General features: G+C 38.7%; 1 protein-coding gene across 15 annotated transcripts in view; it reads left to right on the top strand.

The window, feature by feature from the left end:
- ttn.1 (titin, tandem duplicate 1) overlaps nucleotides 1-18,119 on the top strand; it is a 151,510-nt gene that overhangs the window by 87,809 nt on the left and 45,582 nt on the right. For all 15 annotated transcript variants that reach the window (XM_083536187.1, XM_083536188.1, XM_083536182.1 and 12 more), the window contains 27 exons: nucleotides 1,281-1,431; nucleotides 1,535-1,816; nucleotides 1,908-2,210; nucleotides 2,303-2,605; nucleotides 2,706-2,987; nucleotides 3,110-3,409; nucleotides 3,502-3,804; nucleotides 4,588-4,896; nucleotides 4,993-5,274; nucleotides 5,379-5,678; nucleotides 5,907-6,200; nucleotides 7,231-10,200; nucleotides 10,296-10,616; nucleotides 10,735-11,019; nucleotides 11,113-11,412; nucleotides 11,492-11,896; nucleotides 11,981-12,256; nucleotides 13,838-14,137; nucleotides 14,224-14,526; nucleotides 14,630-14,929; nucleotides 15,034-15,321; nucleotides 15,492-15,794; nucleotides 16,177-16,479; nucleotides 16,570-16,875; nucleotides 16,976-17,263; nucleotides 17,362-17,649; nucleotides 17,758-18,045. In XM_083536187.1, the coding sequence (XP_083392313.1) occupies nucleotides 1,281-1,431; nucleotides 1,535-1,816; nucleotides 1,908-2,210; nucleotides 2,303-2,605; nucleotides 2,706-2,987; nucleotides 3,110-3,409; nucleotides 3,502-3,804; nucleotides 4,588-4,896; nucleotides 4,993-5,274; nucleotides 5,379-5,678; nucleotides 5,907-6,200; nucleotides 7,231-10,200; nucleotides 10,296-10,616; nucleotides 10,735-11,019; nucleotides 11,113-11,412; nucleotides 11,492-11,896; nucleotides 11,981-12,256; nucleotides 13,838-14,137; nucleotides 14,224-14,526; nucleotides 14,630-14,929; nucleotides 15,034-15,321; nucleotides 15,492-15,794; nucleotides 16,177-16,479; nucleotides 16,570-16,875; nucleotides 16,976-17,263; nucleotides 17,362-17,649; nucleotides 17,758-18,045 (10,633 nt within the window). The remainder of the gene's footprint in view (nucleotides 1-1,280; nucleotides 1,432-1,534; nucleotides 1,817-1,907; nucleotides 2,211-2,302; nucleotides 2,606-2,705; nucleotides 2,988-3,109; nucleotides 3,410-3,501; nucleotides 3,805-4,587; nucleotides 4,897-4,992; nucleotides 5,275-5,378; nucleotides 5,679-5,906; nucleotides 6,201-7,230; nucleotides 10,201-10,295; nucleotides 10,617-10,734; nucleotides 11,020-11,112; nucleotides 11,413-11,491; nucleotides 11,897-11,980; nucleotides 12,257-13,837; nucleotides 14,138-14,223; nucleotides 14,527-14,629; nucleotides 14,930-15,033; nucleotides 15,322-15,491; nucleotides 15,795-16,176; nucleotides 16,480-16,569; nucleotides 16,876-16,975; nucleotides 17,264-17,361; nucleotides 17,650-17,757; nucleotides 18,046-18,119) is intronic.

Below are 18,119 nucleotides of genomic sequence, written 5' to 3'. Positions count from 1 at the left end.
TTATCAATTTTATATACAAAAGCAACAATTTCTCACAATTCGACTTTAATCTCGTACTGCTATGACTTTATTCTCAAAATATTTAAACCTTTTTTTTTATAATTTCGACGTTATTCTTGTATTGCAACAACTTTAATCCGGTAATCTAAGGATTTTTCTTTTCATTTTTGTAACCTGCCACTAAAACACCATTGTAATATGTTATAAGATAAGATAAGATTTATCTTTACTTATCCCACAGTGGGGAAATTTCTGTTACAGCAGTAAAGGAAAAGAAAATGTGCACATATATATATATATATATTAGGGATGCACCGAATATTCGGCCGAAAATGGCCCAAAAGTGCATTTTTTGTTGTGATGACGCAAACAGAAACCGCTGCCTGCACGTGCTTGTCGGTGTGGACGTATTTCAGTATATCTGAGGAAGACCCGCGGATAGCGGTTTGCAAAACATGTAATTGAAATTTCAAGAGGGGGTGCGTCTGCAAAAACTTTCTCCACGTCGGGTTTAATTTATCACCTGAAATCCAAACATCCCGATCGCTATGCTACATATGAGATGAACGCAGCACAGAAAAGCAAAACCCCTCCGAGCATGCGCACTCCGTCTGTGGCGGACGTTTTTAAAAAGGCAGGAAGTTTCCCAGTGATAGTGTTTATTGTTGTATCTTTGAGCAGTTGCACTTGTTCTGAATGCACTTTGTTTTTATGAAAGAACATATTTAATTTCAACCTTTCAGCAGGCCAGAGGGCCTGTACATTATTATTTAATGTACACATGAGTGCATTTAAGTTAAACATTTAAGTTAGAATTTTAATTTATTTTATCCTGTGCATTTTTGCAATGTGCTATAAATAAATATTTTCATAATTTGTAATTGATTTATTTTTTGAAACAAAAATTGAAATGCCTTGATTTTTGTAAGGTTAGTACACAGTCATAGCCATAAATGTAATGGTAATAATAATCGGCATAATTTCTTTCGGTGTTTCGGTTTTCGGCCTTGCTTTCCTCTTTTTCGGTTTTCGGTTTTGGCCAAGAATTTTCATTTCGGTGCATCCCTAATATATATATATATATATATATATATATATATATATATATATATATATATATATATATATATATATATAGAGAGAGAGAGAGAGAGAGAGAGAGAGAGAGAGAGAGAGAGAGATTATATTATATATTATATTATATATGTCTTCGAAAATTATGTTCAACATTTTTATTATTATTGTTAAGTGTTTATATTATTTATTCTATTTTATTCTAGGCCAAAGAAAAAGAAATCAGGGGAACCAGATTTGTAATCACTGGGCTGAAACAGAATGGATTTTACAAGTTTAGAGTTTTGGCATTGAACGCTGCTGGACTGAGCGAACCGGGAGAAGTTGCTGAAGTTCTTGAAATGAAGGAAAAAATAAGTACGTTGTAGCAAAATACTTTTTTTTTTTATGTCATTTTACATATTTTCATTACGCATTTCATAATGTTTTTATTTGTAACATGTTTGTTTTTATATCCCAGTTGCCCCAGAACTTGACCTGGATGTCTCAATGAAAGAGAAGATTGTTATTCATGCAGGTGGTGTGATTCGCCTCATAGCATATGTCTCAGGCCAGCCTGCACCGGAAATCACATGGAACAGAGACGGCGGAGCCGTTCCACCAGAGGCTGTTGTCGAGACTACGTCAATCAGCACCTCCTTAGTCATGAAGAATTGCATTAGAAGTCAAAAAGGAGTTTATACTCTAACGGCAAAGAATGCTGGCGGAGAAGTCAAGAGGACTGTCATTGTTGATGTTATTGGTAAGTAGGGAGGATTTAGAATTTCCTGTAAATAAATAAATAAAATAATAATAAAAATAAAATACATATTGCATTTTATTCCTATCCCCAGATGTTCCTGGTCCAGTTGGTATACCTTTCATAGCAGACAATCTAAGTACTGACTCCTGCAAATTGACATGGTTCTTCCCAGACGAAGATGGCGGCTCACCAATATCTAACTACCTAATTGAGAAGCGTGAAGCTGAACGCAAAGCATGGACAGCATGCTCTTATAATGCTGCTCGACAAAACGCTGTTGTTGATAATCTTACTTTAGGAAAAGCATACTTCTTCAGAGTTGCACCTGAAAATGCAGTGGGACTTGGACCATTCCGTGAAACGGCATGCGAAATTGTCATCAAGGAACGTCTAAGTAAGTTGTTCTACATTTACGTGGCTTATTATACTGAATACATAAATAATGCATGTAAAATATAAGTTTAAAATATTACTTTTTTTCATCAGGCGTACCAGACCGTCCAGAGGAAATTGAGGTCACTGCTATCACTAAAGACTACGTTAGTTTAACATGGAAGCCACCAAAGAATGATGGTGGCAGTGATGTGATTTCCTACGTATTAGAGGCCCGAATGATTGGCAAGGACAAGTTTATGAGATTGACCAAAGAAAAACTGATGGACAGGAAATTCACATATGATTGTCTCCGGGAGGGTGAGACGTATGAATTCCGTGTGAGTGCAGTCAACGAGATTGGTCAGGGCAAGCCATCCTTCTGCACCAAACCAATCATCTGCAAAGATGAACTTGGTAGGAAAACCGGTTCTTACAAGAAAGTGTATGCATGTGTATATTATCATAGAAATAGTCTTTTGTGTGGAGTTTATTAATTACTTGTGATTTATTGCAGAACCCCCAACGATCGAAGTAGACTTCCGTGACAAAATCATTGCTCGTGTTGGAGATAGCTTTGCTCTGCAAGGACGCTACTCAGGCAAGCCGGCCCCTTCAGTTATATGGTCAAGAGATGACGAGGAGCTCAAGGCAGATAAACATATTCAGTTCAAGAGCACTCTTACTACCATGTGCCTTGGCATTATCAAGGCTCAGCGTGAACACAGTGGCAAATATTGTGTTACGGTTGAAAACTGTACAGGATCCCGCAAAGGCACTTGCAATGTCACTGTTGTTGGTATGGATTTTTTTTTATGCTATCATATTTTATATACATAGATATATAAACAAGGATATTTATATTCCCTTTATTTTACTGTAAAACATATTATTAATGATCTTTTACTATACACATTTCAGACCGCCCATCACCGCCTGAAGGTCCAGTTATATTTGATGAAGTTCACAGAGATCATATGGTCATTTCTTGGAAGCCTCCTCTTGACAGTGGTGGCTGTGAAATTTCCAACTATATAATTGAAAAGAGAGATTCCAACAGAGACATGTGGATCACTGTAACGGCTGCTTCCACAAAAACCACCTGCAAAGTGCCTAAGCTTGTGGAAGGCCGTGTATATATCTTGAGAATCAGTGCAGAGAATTTGTATGGCATCAGTGACCCATTGGAGTCTGAAGAAATAAAGGCCAAAGATCTTTTCAGTATGAAATGTGTTTGTTTATGGACATATTCTTTAGAAATTGTTCTGTTGAACATTTTAATGAGGGGCAATTTTAATATTTACCTTTTTTAGGAGTACCTGAGGCCCCTGAAGAGCCAACAGTTAGAGAAGTATACCATGACTCAGCCCTGGTGCTCTGGAACCGTCCTCGTGATGGTGGCAAGCCCATTACCAACTACTACTTAGAAAAGAAGGAGCCAACTGCTAAGAGATGGTCCAGAGCAACTAGAGATCCCATCTACCCAGCTACCCAGTACAGAGTGCAAGATCTCATCGAAGGCTGTGAATATGAATTCCGTGTCACAGCAGAGAACGAAATTGGTAGTGGAGACCCAAGCCCTCCTTCTAAGCCTATCCTAGCCAAGGATCCTATCGGTATGTTCAAGTTATCCTTTCAAATTTGTAAAGAAAATGCATGAACAGCAAGCTTAATAGCAATCCAACCAATTGCAAAAAATTGCAATAAGAAAAAATTTGTTTTAGACTAATGGAGCTCAGGAAGGTACTAATGCTCATGGCCAGCGTTAATATTTATATTTAATTGACAATGGTTCGACTTGCGATTTTTTTTTAAATTTTGCACACAAACATAGCAGTGTATGCTCTGCTCTTCACTCGGTGATCGTCCACAGGCCCGTTGCCACATACATATATATATATATATATATATATATATATATATATATATATATATATATATATATATATATTGCATAGTTTATTTAGTATGGTACAGAAATTGCTCTGTTTTGCTAAATCACGTACTTAAATTATTAACAAATTACAGTATACTACCCAATACTAGTTACCATTTTTTAAGACTCCTGGGTAGTCTAAGCAACGTGTACATTTTGTTAGGACTGTATAAATGTTTTTTTTTTTAACACCTAAACATTAGTGTACATAAACATGAAAACATGAAAAATAGAAAATAATTAATTTAAAAAAATATATAAAATAAAAAAAAATAATAAAAATTAAAAATTAAAACAATATGCATTACAACAATAAAAACTGTTCATTGTCAGTCATTTAAATAGGACACTGTTTAAAATATTCTATATAATATGCTATTTCGTATGTTTTTAGTCGACAGGAAATACCTTCTGACATATTCTTTGCATTGTAATTCCTTTTATCACATTTTTACTTTCGCAGTTTTGCCTAGCCCGCCTGTTCTACCTGAGGCAGTTGACAAAACAAAGGATTCCGTGAGTCTGTCATGGCGCGTTCCCCGCCATGATGGCAAAGGCAAACTCTTTGGATACCTTATCGAGTATCAGAAGCCTGGCGCCATTGATTGGCTGCAGGCCAACGTGACACCAGAGTCGTGCCCTGACACCAATTTTGTTGTAAAGAACTTGCCTGAGGGTAAAGAATTCCGTTTCAGGATTATGGCTGTAAATGCAGCTGGAAAATCTGAGCCTGCTTACGTAAAGGACCCGGTTAAAGTGCACGACAGACTTGGTATTTTATTTTGTTTTATTAAGTTATTTCTGAAATAGATGACAGTATGGCAGTCTTGAATATCCCTAAACACTCCCATCTTCTTTTTACTTACAGAGGAGCCAGAGCTGTTGCTAGATGCCAATATGTCTCGGGATCATCTGGCTATGATTGGAACAGATATCACACTAAGTGCTGTGATTAAGGGCATCCCAATTCCCACTGTTTCTTGGAAGAAAAATGGTGAAGATGTTCCCGCTCATTGTGTAATTCAAGTAACAGCAAGTGGAAGTAAATTGCATATAAAGAAATGTACTCGTGCCGACAGTGGAAACTACACTATCGCCATTCAGAATGCAGCAGGCTCCAAGACAGCAACATGCGCTGTGCTTGTTCTTGGTATGCAGTTTGTAAATCAATAAATATTTACATGATGTACATACAAGTTTGTTTTCTTCTAAATGTAAAAAAATTGTATATATTTCTTTTTTTTTGCAACATAGATAAACCCGGACCGCCAAGAAAGCTTACTGTCTCTGAAGTTACAAGCGAGTCAGCTTATCTAACCTGGCAAAAACCTGAAGATGATGGTGGTGCTGTGATCTCTCACTATGTTGTGGAGAAAAAAGATGTTGCAGCTAATAACTGGGTGCCAGTCTGTGCTTCATCCAAGAAGCCTAGCCTAATGGCTTTGTACCTAATAGAGGGTGTTCAGTATATTTTCCGTGTGGCAGCTGAGAATCAGTTTGGAAGGAGTGCATATATTAAAACCAGCAAGCCTACAAAAGCAGTTGATCCTCTCTGTAAGTATTATAATTTGAGCATATAAGAATATTTTCATTTACTATAAAGAAATACAAATATAGTATTACTATGTCTAAGGTTATGGATTTAGTTACTTTTTAGATGGAACTAAATGAATTGATCTCAGCCATTTTACCATTTAAAATATTTAAAACAAAACCATTAAGGAAATGTAAGCATTAAATTATGCATTTAGCACAAAACCCAATATCTTTTCTTGTCTCCAGATCCTCCTGGTCCTCCCAAGAATTTGCACCACACCGATGCAGAAAAAACAGAAGTATGGCTACAATGGGAGTGGCCTGATCGCACTGGTGGAAGTGAAATCACTGGATTTATTGTTGAACATCAAGAAGAAGGAACTACTGATTGGGTCACCTTCAAAACTGTCAGGGACCCTGCTTGTCATGTCACTGGACTTGTAGAAGGAAAGACCTACCGATTCCGTGTAAAATCCCAAAATGCAATTGGAATTAGCCGACCAGATACCAGTGTACCGATCACTTGCCAGGAGAAGACTTGTAAGATTTATATGATTATTTAGTGATTTTGATCTGATAACATAACTAGACTTTTAGAATATTTTAGGTATTATGCTTAATACATAAATCAATACAGTAATACATAAATCAAACGTGCGGAGGATCCGCTGTGGCGACCCCTAACGGGAGAAGCCGAAAGAAACTTTAACATAAATCAATACAGTTACAACGTTGTGTAAAGATGTTTTTCATTCAACACAGTCAGAGGTGGAAATGTTTAATTTTCCTTGTATTTGAAAAAAATACATTTGACACAAATTTGCACAACAGCTTCTATAGCGTTAACTTTTATAAAACATTTTGTTACCATTTTTTTAACATTGGTGGACAGTAACAAAGTAAATATAATTTAATACTTTACTTAAGTAGCTTTTTCACATATCTGTACTTAATAAAGTATTTCCATTTGGGGAGACTTTCACTTTAACTTCACTACACAGCAAGCCACCAATCAGGTTCGAGTGCACACACTCTATTTTGAACTTGTTTCGATTGGAGGTTGGTGGTATCTACTTATCACCAACATGCATTTCAGCTTCAGTTCAACAGCAAGCAGAAGATTTAGAGAGGAATAAATTATTGAAGAAACTCTGCTAACTTGCCACAACACATGGGGCTTATTTGCATGATTTCTCTTTAAGTAGTTGAAGAGCAGGTTTGGGCTCATAATAATATTAATAGATATCAATCAGTGTTTGCCTCATTAATATCATTCTATTAATAGACTGTTGTGCTCGAGAAACATTAGTTTTTTCACATAAAATAAGTTGATTAAGTAAAGAGTCTTGTGATGATAATAGGAACATTATAGCCATAATAAATCATAGTACATTTCATTTAAAAATACATTTGAAGGCAAACACTTTTGTACTTTTACTCAAGTGAAAGTGTAAAGGGTCACTTTTACTGGAGTAATATTTTACCTTGTGTATCTCGACCTTTACTCAAGTACATGGTTTTGTGTACTTTGTCCACCACTCGTATTTACCAATATATATTTTTTTTCCAGTGGCACCATCTATTGAAGTGGACGTGAAGCTCATTGAGGGTCTTACTGTAAAGGCTGGAACCACAATCGTGCTTCCTGCAGTAATGAAAGGAATACCAATTCCAACACCCAAATGGCTAAGTGATGGCAACGAGCTGAAAACAGAGGGCAAATACAAGATTGATATCGACGGAACTTCAACAGTTCTAAACATTGCCGATTCTGCAAGGATTGACAGCGGAGAATATATACTCACTGTTTCGAATCCTGCTGGAAGCAAGTCAGTTGCTCTTCACGTAACAGTTCTTGATCTTCCCGGTCCTCCGCTTGGACCTGTCAATATCCTTGATGTCACTCCTGATCACATGACTATCCAATGGCGTCCACCTCAGGATGATGGTGGCACACCGTTGATGAACTACATTGTTGAAAAGAAGGATGTGAAGAAGACATGGGAGCCATGGTCTGTTGTGAGTTCTGGAAGTACCAGCACCAAAGCTAAGGTGCCGCGTTTAGAGAAGGGCCGTGAATATATTGTGCGCATTCGTGCTGAGAACAAGATTGGCATTGGTGCTGCTCTTGAAACTCCTCCAACTGTTGCCAGGCATATGTTTAATCCACCAGGTCCTCCAGGGCCACCAACATGTGCTGATATCACAGAAAATGCTGTGACGTTGTCATGGACGGCACCAGAAACTGATGGTGGAAGTCCAGTTAGTGGCTACATTGTGGAACGCAGGGAGATGACCGGTAAATGGATTCGTGTGAATAAAATACCAGTCTTGGATCTTCGCTATAGGGTCTCTGGTCTCTTTGAGGGCAACGTCTATGAATTCCGCATTTTTGCTGAAAATGTTGCTGGTGTAAGTGAACCTTCCTATCCTTCGGATCACATGAAAGCCACACGCCCAATTGCTCCTCCAGGACCGCCAAGTAACATAAGACTGAAGGACTGGAGCAAGTCATATGCAGATTTAGTGTGGATCAAACCTAACAGAGATGGTGGTAGCCCTGTTTTAGGCTATGTTATTGAATGCCAGAAATCGGGATCTGCACAGTGGGACAGAATCAACAAAGACCTCATCAAGCCATGTGCATTTAGAGTCCCAGGACTTGTTGAAGGCACAGAGTACAGATTCCGTATCAGAGCATCTAACAAAGTTGGAGATGGAGAGCCACGAGAGCTAACAGAGACGGTACTTGCCAAAGACATTCTTGTTCCTCCAGAGGTTACTGTCGATGTTGCTTGCCGCGACCTTGTAACAGTTCGGGCAGGACAGATCATTAGCCTTGTCACCCGAGTGAAAGGCAGACCAGATCCTGAAATCACATGGACTAAGGATGCGAGAGCTTTAGGCAGAGACAAGCGTACAGAGTTGATTAACAACTTTCCACATGTTGAACTCGTCATTCAGGATGCTGTCAGAGGAGATTATGGAAAATATGCAATTCAAGCCAAAAACAGCAGTGGTTCAGCAAATGCTACAATCGTTGTTAATGTTATTGACATTCCTGGAGCTTGCCAGAACCTGAAGGTTTCATATGCGACCAAGGATTCCTGCATGGTGTCTTGGGAAAATCCAGAAGACAATGGTGGCACTGAAATTACAAATTACATAATTGAGAGCCGTCAACCTAGTCAAAGGGGATGGACGATTATTTCATCCGATTGCACCAAACGTGTTATTAAGGCTCCACTTGTTGAGAACTGTGAATACCTCTTCCGTGTTAGCGCCGAGAACAAAATTGGTGCAGGGCCAACCACAGAAACAAAAACAGCAGTCCTTGCTGTGGACCCAGTTGGGAAACCTGGTGAGCCAGAGAATTTCCATATTAGTGAAATCGGAAAAACCTTCGTCTTTCTTAAATGGAAGAAGCCAGAATACGATGGTGGAAGCCGCAACCTCGCCTATCATGTGGAAAAGAAACCAAAAGAAGCTGAAGAATGGGAACGACTTCACAAAGGGGCTATTAAAGAGACATATTTTATGGCTGACAGATGCATAGAAAACCAAATATATCAGTTTAGAGTACAAACAAAGAATGAAGGAGGAGAGAGCAACTGGGTGACTACAGCTGAAGTTCTTGTTAAGGAGGAACTTGCAGTTCCTGAGATACATGTCAAGTTGGCTGGTGCTTTGGTAGTTAAAGCCGGAGATTCTATTCCAATTGAGGCTGAGATTAAAGGCAAACCACATCCAGATGTCAAATGGGCTAAAGAAGGTGACACTGGAGACATCAATCGAAGTCCTCGACTACAGGTTGAAACTGGCACTAACTTCTCTAAATTCCTGCTTACAAATTCCAAGCGATCAGATACTGGAAAATATACTGTCACTGCAACTAATGCTGCTGGAAGCTGTACTGCTGTAGCTAAAGTAAAAGTTTTAGACCGACCTGGACCTATTCGAAATCTCAAGGTGTCAGGCATCACTGTGGACAGATGCAAGTTGGACTGGGAAGTCCCAGAGGATGATGGTGGATGTGAAATTTATAACTACATCATTGAAAAATGTGAGACAAAGAGAGGTGTCTGGTCAATTTATTCTTCTGCTGTTATAAAAACAACTGCAAATGTAACTCATCTAACCGAGGGAAAGGAGTACATCTTTAGGGTAAGGGCAGAGAACAAGATGGGCACTGGACCTTCTGTACAAACCGAGTCTATTATTGCAAGGACCCAGTTCAGCAGACCTGGTGCACCGGATGCACCTGAAGTGACCAAAGTTGCAAAAGATGAAATGACAGTTGTATGGTGCTCTCCTGATAATGATGGTGGAAAACCCATCACTGGTTATATTCTCGAAAAGAAAGAAGAACATGGAATTAGATGGACACCGGTTACTAAATCTCTTATTAGCGATACATGTTTGACTGTAACAGGATTGTTGCCTAATCATGAATACCAATTCCGAGTAAAGGCTGAGAACGAGATTGGAGTTGGTGATGCAAGCAAACCATCCAGAACATATACTGCAAAAGATCCTGTTGGTATGTTCAGTTCAATATAATATTTTCCTACATATCTACTTGTCTACTTATTGTAAAAATAAATTCTTGATTTAATACCTGTTCTTGTATTGTAGGGCCTCCTGGTCCTGTTGGAAACTTAAAGGTGACTGATAGTACAAAGACATCAATAACTCTTGGATGGACAAAGCCTACACATTTTGGAGGTGCTCCACTCATTGGGTATGTAGTTGAGCTCCGAGCCAAGGGTACAGGCAAGAAGGGAGATGAAGGATGGAAGAGGTGCAACGTTGCTGCCCAGTTAAGTGGAACAGAGTTCACAGTCACAAGCCTGGATGAGACACTTTTATATGAATTCCGTGTTTCTGCGCAAAACCAGATTGGTTTGAGCCAACCAACTAATCTTGAGGGACTTGTTTCTCCACGAGAGATATTTGGTGAGATAGTCTGAACTATCACCAGCCATTCCTATTTAAATAGATTTATATATGTAACTTGTAACTCATTTGTATGTTTGTGTGTGTGTGTGTGTATGTTTGATATTCTCTCAAACAGAGGCCCCTGAAGTTTCTTTGGATGCTGAGCTTAGGAAAGGTCTTACTGTTAGAGCTGGCTGCCCAATAAGAATAGTTGCAACTGTCAGGGGACGCCCACCTCCCAGGGTGCAGTGGAGAAGAATGGGAATCGATAACGTGGTCAAGAAAGGTCATGTGGACCTCATTGACACAATGACATTCCTTGTCATCCCTGATACCACCCGTGATGACTCAGGCAAATACTCACTGACTGTAACAAGCTCAGCGGGGGAAAAAGCTGTATTTATAAATGTTAAAGTACTTGGTAAGTTGAAAAAAAACGTTCTTCCATAACGTTAACACTTGTTTTATTTTGAATGAGATTTCACCAAGGTTTTTTTCTAATGTTTTTTTTCAGACACACCTGGACCAGTTGTTGGTCTGGAGGCCACAGACATCACAACGGTATCTTGCAACCTGTCATGGTCCCCACCTGAAAATGATGGTGGCAGTCAAGTAACTCATTATATTGTTGAAAAGCGCGAAATCGATCGCAAGACTTGGGCAACAGTTAAATCTAGTATTGAGAAAACAACCTTTCAAGTCAGCAATCTTGTACCAGGAACTGAATATAACTTCAGAGTTACAGCAGTGAATGAGTATGGTCCAGGGGTTCCAAATGCCACACAGAGATCATATCTTGCTTCTGACCCTATCAGTAAGTATCATGTAAATTAAAACATTTTGAAAGTTATAAGGATGGCTAGAATTGTTTTTTAATTATTTGTTGTTCTTAGGTAAACCTGACCCACCACAAAAAGTTGACGTTTTGGAGATTACTAAAAACAGTGCTAAGGTGGGCTGGGTGAAGCCAATGAGGGATGGTGGAGCTAAGATTGATGGCTACATTATTGAATACCTTGAGATTCCTGAGCCCAAAATTAGGGAACTAGTGGTAGCTGAAACTGCGGTGGAGCCTGGTGCTGAGCCTGCGCCCCCACCACCACCAGTAGTGAAGGAGGAGGAAGTAAAGGAGGAAAAGAAAGAATGGACACCATATACCACTGTTAAAGGTTTATTTATCTCTGTTGCGGGCCTGAAGGAGGGAAGGAAATATCGCTTCAGAGTAGCTGCACGCAATTCCATGGGTGCTAGTATTCCCACTGAAACCAAAGAAGCATATGAGATTAAAGAACAAATGTGTAAGTTGTTGTATTCAAAATTAATCTAAAGCAATTGGGCAGATAAAATTGACTGTATTAACAAAATTGATGTTTGTTTTCTAGTGGAACCCAAGGTTGTCATGCCGGAGCTTGTCACTGCAAAAGCAGGGGCAAAAGTAAGAGTTGAGGCTCTGGTATCGGGCAAACCAGCACCTGTGTGTCAGTGGAAGCGAGGAGAAGATAACGTGGTCTCCTCAAGCCGCCTGGCAGTACACAAATCCCAGAACATGTGTGTTCTCATCATCAAAGATGTCTCAAGGACAGATAGTGGTCAATATAGCCTTGTGGCAGAAAACAGCACAGGAAAGGTGGAACAAGACTTGAAAATTGTCATTAAAGGTAAAGTATACAATGTATTTATAATTTATATCATTACATTATAATATATAAATACAATAATTAGCCAGTAAGGGATGAGTATGTATATGACATAGATATTGACAGTAGACCAGATTTAAAGTATCCCAGTGTGACTGTTGCTAATTGTCCATGTGCTGTGCTAGCCAAGTGTTAAAGTGTCAGTTGTGCAATTGAGCAAAAAAAAAAGGAATTGCGCAAAACAAGAAAAAGTCTATAAAGAGAAAGTCCAGGTGCAAGGTGTTTTCAAGGTGTTAAACTCTGAATGGCAATATATAGTTATGTTCACTATAAGTAGGTAACTGTATTAGATTAGATTAAATTAGATTAAACTTAACTGTCATTGTGCATGGTACATGTACAGAGCCAATTAAATGCAGTTAGCATCTAACCAGAAGTACATAAGTGGCCTATTCACAATAAACAAATAGGGGTGTGATAAATAAGGGTATGATAAATAATGGTATGGGTATGTACATGGGCGAGGGTAAATAATGCAGTAGGTAATAAAAACGGTGCAGTAGGTAATAATGTATATATATATATATATATATATATATATATATATATATATATATATATATATATATATATATATAGTATAATACAATATACTGTGCAAAGATTGTGCATTGACGTCGTGAGATAATATGCTCAAATGACAATGTAGTTAAGTATGAATGTTGTATGATACATTATACCGTCATTTTTGGACTATTAAGCGCACCCAAATATAAGCCGCACCCACTGAAATTGACAAAGATTTTTATTTTAAACATAAATACGCTGCACCTGTCTATAAGCCACATGTGCCTTCATTGAAACTAATGAACTTTACACAGGCTTTAATGAAAGACAGTGTCTGTAACACGGCTTGTATCTAAACAGTAGCCTACCAAGAAAGTAATTGTTTACTGTCTTCCTTCTTCCTTTCACAACTATTTCTCTCGAGAGTTTATCTTTTTGTATCGTCGTGCGTTTAAAAATCACCATCGGTGAAGCTTTTCTCCCGATGCCGTGCAGCTCAGAACACAGGTGAAGTGCGTTTTTCATACCCGGTTGTTTTCAGCTTGACGAATGATCCACATTTCTTGTTGACAGTCCGAGTGAGCGGCAGGTCAAACGTCAGAGGAACCTCATCCATATTTATGATGTGGTGCGGCCCGATTCAGTGGGAGCGCATCTGATTTAATATAAACAGTTTCATTGGTTCACCTTAACCCGTCCGTCAATTTCATTGGTCTAATGTTATGGGGCTCAGTTTTTTGGCATGAAGCTTGGGAGAACCCCAGGAAAAATCCATAAATTAGAGCTTCATTGTTTAAGCCGCAGCGTTCAAAGCATGGGAAAAAAAATAGCGGCCTATAGTCCGGAAAATATGGTATACAGAATAAAGATGGGTGGAATATACAGTAGTGCAGTGTATGTTACACTATATGTTATTTCATTTATTATTTATACAATCTATTTTGTAGAATCAGTTTCACGATTGCTTAGTGCTACTTCCGTGCTTTTCAGCATTCAAACAATGAACAGAAACTAACAAGATAATGTTTTTTGCAGATATTCCTGGACCACCTCAGCCACCATTTGAAATTAGTGACATTGACTCAGATGCCTGCACACTGTCTTGGGACAAACCACTTGAAGATGGTGGTAGCAATATCACTAACTACATGGTTGAGAAATGTGATGTGAGCAGAGGTGATTGGGTTACTGCTGTTTCCAGCTGTGGCAAGACGGGTTGTCGACTTGGAAAACTTGTTCCTGGAAAGGAATACATGTTCCGTGTTCGTGCAGAGAACCGTTTTGGAATTTCTGAGCCCATTACATCTGAAAGGATGGTAGCTAAATTCCCATTTGGTAAGTCGAAAGCAAGCTCATTGTTTGTGATTATTATAATTGTTAGCAAAGCAAACATCATGCCAACTGTGCATTTTTTTTTACAGATGTTCCTGGAGAACCTTTGAACTGTCGCATTACGAAAATTAACAAGGACTGCATGTTTGTGGCTTGGGATAAGCCTGAGTCAGATGGTGGCAGTCCAGTTACTGGATATTACATTGAGCGAAAAGAGAGGAATAGTCTCTTGTGGGTTAAGGCGAATGATTCAGTTGTACGAACGACTGAATATCCTTGTGCTGGTCTAATTGAAGGTTTGGAATACACGTTCAGAGTATCTGCTATTAACCGTGCAGGACAGGGCAAACCAAGTGCAAAGACTGAATTTTTCACTGCAAGAACACCAGTGGGTAGGTCCACAAAAATCTTTTGCTAATTTTATTATTTTATTGTAATTATTGTTATTAATGTGTTACGTTATTCTAAAAAATGCTTTCAACAATACCAATACAGATGCTCCAGGTAAACCAGAGGTACTTGATGTAACCAAAAATAAAGTCACACTGGTTTGGGCTAAACCAAAGCACGATGGTGGAAGCAAGATCATTGGATACTATGTTGAAGCCTTGAAGGTTCCTGGAGACAAATGGGTGCGATGCAACACAAGCAGTCAGAACGTACCCCGGGAAGAATACACTGTATCTGGATTAGATGAGGGTGCCCAGTATCAATTTAGGGTTATTGCAAAAACAGCCATTAACCTTAGCAGGCCATCTGAAGTCAGTGATCCTATTCTGGTGTCAGCAGAGAATGGTGGGTTTCTTTCGATTTGTTTTTTGTTATTTTCTACAATGTATTTTTCAGGTCTGAGTACAGTAATACATTTTTATATTCCTTATCCATTTTACTCTTCACAGTTCCTCCAAGAATAAAACTGGCAATACAGATGAAGAAGATGGCGCCACAGAAAGCCGGGTCAGACATCTGCCTTGAAGCTGAAGTTTATGGCAAACCGATGCCGAAGGTTACATGGAGCAAGGATGGAAATGTCTTGAGCATGGATAAGGACATGAAGATGACACAAAAGAGACACCTATTTTGTCTAAACCTCCCTGCAGTTACAAAACTCCACACCGGGTTGTATACCATTCTCGCTGAAAATTCAAGTGGCTCTAAGACAGCAGACATACAGCTCACAGTTCTAGGTCTGTATTCTTTATTAAAACTCTGCACCCCCTTGCCAGCATGAAAAAATAACATGTGATATGAAATATGTTCATTGAACGGGTTAATTGATTTCATTACATGACCTCTTAATGAAATGTTATATTAATATTAATGACATTTCATTTGGCATTTACTTTCCATTATGCAGATGTACCTGGCCCACCAGCCTCCATCAAGTTAGAAGAGGTCCTTTCCGATCATGTAAAATTGAGCTGGACACCTCCACTTGCAGATGGTGGTTCACCGATTACAAAATACATTGTGGATAAGCGTGAGTTGAGCCGGGCTAATTGGGCCCAGGTATCTGCTAAAATCGCTCGCGATGCAACCGAGTTTTCCGTGGAAAGGCTGATTAAGGGACATGAATACCAGTTCCGTGTACGAGCTGAAAACCGACTTGGAGCCGGCGATGCCATCCTCTCGGATCCTGTTGTTGCTAAAGACCCTTTCAGTAAGATATCTCTCTTTCATTTTGACGTATTGACAGACAGACAGACAGACAGACAGACAGACAGACAGATAGATAGATAGATAGATAGATAGATAGATGGATGGATGGATGGATGGATGGATGAATGGATGGAAAGAACTGTCTGAACTGCTGCCATTTGTTTCACTGCTGCTACACATTTCATTTAACTTAATAATATAACATACTATGTATATTTATTCACATTTTCTTATTTTTATTTAACTTTAATTGTTCACTTAAATTTCACTGTGAACAACTGCAACCCAACAATTTCCCTATGGGATCAATCAAGTATTCTGATTCTGACCATTGTTTTGGAATGTCATGTGGATTTACACTGTTATTTTGCTGCTATTAACAGCTGTTCCTGGACAATGTGATCCACCAATCATTACTAATATCACAAAAGAGAAAATGACGGTAAGCTGGAAGGAACCTTCTGAAGATGGCAACTCTACCATTCTTGGATATATTGTAGAGAAGCGTGAGATCAAAGAAATGAACTGGACCAAAGTGAATAGGAAGCCATTAACTGAACGAACACTTGAAGTTGGAGGTTTCTCAGAAGGGGCTCAATATGAATTTAGAGTTGCTGCAGTTAACAGAGCTGGTCAAGGAAAGCCCAGTGACCCATCCAATGCTGCTGCTGCAGTTGATCCTATTCGTAAGTCAATATACAATGTTATTGTCACACATTTTTCACATTTGAATGTATTTATTTATTGATTTTAATTTTTAATTCTGTCACTGACAGATCCTCCCGGGCCTCCGATTTCACCAAAGGTTACAGGCACACGTAACAGCACTATTAGCTTATCTTGGACGAAACCTGCCAATGATGGTGGAAGTGATATTTTGGGATATCTAGTTGAATGCAAGAGAGCAGATACAAAAGACTGGATTCGCTGCAATGTCCCAAAGAACTTGCAGGACACACACTTTGTTGTCACTGGACTCTTGGAGAAAGCAGAATATCAACTACGTGTCAGTGCTGTGAACAAAGTTGGCTTTGGTCAGCCATGTGAAGTTCCAGATAAACATGTTGCAAAGGAAGTGTTTGGTATGAATTTAAGACTTGAAATTGATTTATTAATAGCATTTAAGTTATTTTACACTATACATAGTATAGATACTATAACTTTGTTTTCATTTAATTCCAGTTGCACCTGAGGCTGAACTTGATGCAATTTTAAAGGATACATTGGTGCTTCGGGCTGGTGTTTCAATGAAACTTTATGCCAAAATTAAAGGCCACCCTGTTCCAAAGGTCACATGGGCCAAGATGAGCACCAACATAAAGGACAGACAGGGACTTGTTATAAAAGTGACAGACACTGACACAACAGTTTTTGTCGAAAGAGTTAATAGATACGATGCAGGAAAATACATTCTCAATCTTGATAATGTTGGTGGCATGAAGATGTACACAATTGTTGTTAAGGTTATAGGTAAGTTTATGCATTACAGTAGAAAAAATACATTTAAAAAAATGTACAAGAAAATAAAAAAAGAGATTCTTCACTGCCATTTCTATGTAATTTAACAGATACCCCAGGCCCACCATTAAACCTGATGGTGAAAGAGACAACAAAGGACAGTACATCTATCACGTGGGATGAACCTCTAATAGATGGTGGAAGTGAAATTACAGGATACATCGTAGAAAAACGTGATGCAGAGAGAAAAGCATGGTCCATGGTTTCCAGCTGTGACAAAAGATTTTTCAAGATTGAGGACCTGGAGCCTGGAAGATCTTACTACATTAGAGTCAAGGCCCAGAACAAGTATGGTACTGGTGAGCCTGGTGAAACAGCAGATGCTGTCAGAGCCACTGGTGAGTGAACACATTTTTTAAATAGATTGTTAATACTTTCATATACATATCAAAACATATTGCCATTACTATGTACCATAAGGACTTTGAAATCTTTTTTTTTTCTAGAACAACCTGGACCTGTTATGGACTTCAAAGCTTTACTAGTAACTAAAGACTCATGCACTCTGTCTTGGAAGAAGCCAATTAGTGATGGTGGTAGTCGAATAATTGCATATGTGCTTGAAGTTCTTAATGGTGAAAACAAATGGAAAGAGCTTCTAAGATCCAAGAGCATGCAATATAGTGGTAAAGATCTTGTTGAAGGCAAGGAATACAAATACAGGGTATTGGCAACCAATGATTCAGGTGATGGTCCAGTGAAGGAGCTCTCTATTGTGGCAAAGGATCTTATTGGTAAGAGTATATAAAGTATGGCTAATATAGAAAATGTATGCTTATTTACCCTTTGTTTATTGTCTTAAACATTT

This window comes from Silurus aristotelis, assembly GCF_946808225.1.
Source record: "Silurus aristotelis genome assembly, chromosome: 3".
Taxonomy (NCBI): domain Eukaryota; kingdom Metazoa; phylum Chordata; class Actinopteri; order Siluriformes; family Siluridae; genus Silurus; species Silurus aristotelis.
This window is presented reverse-complemented; position numbering and strand designations above follow the sequence as displayed.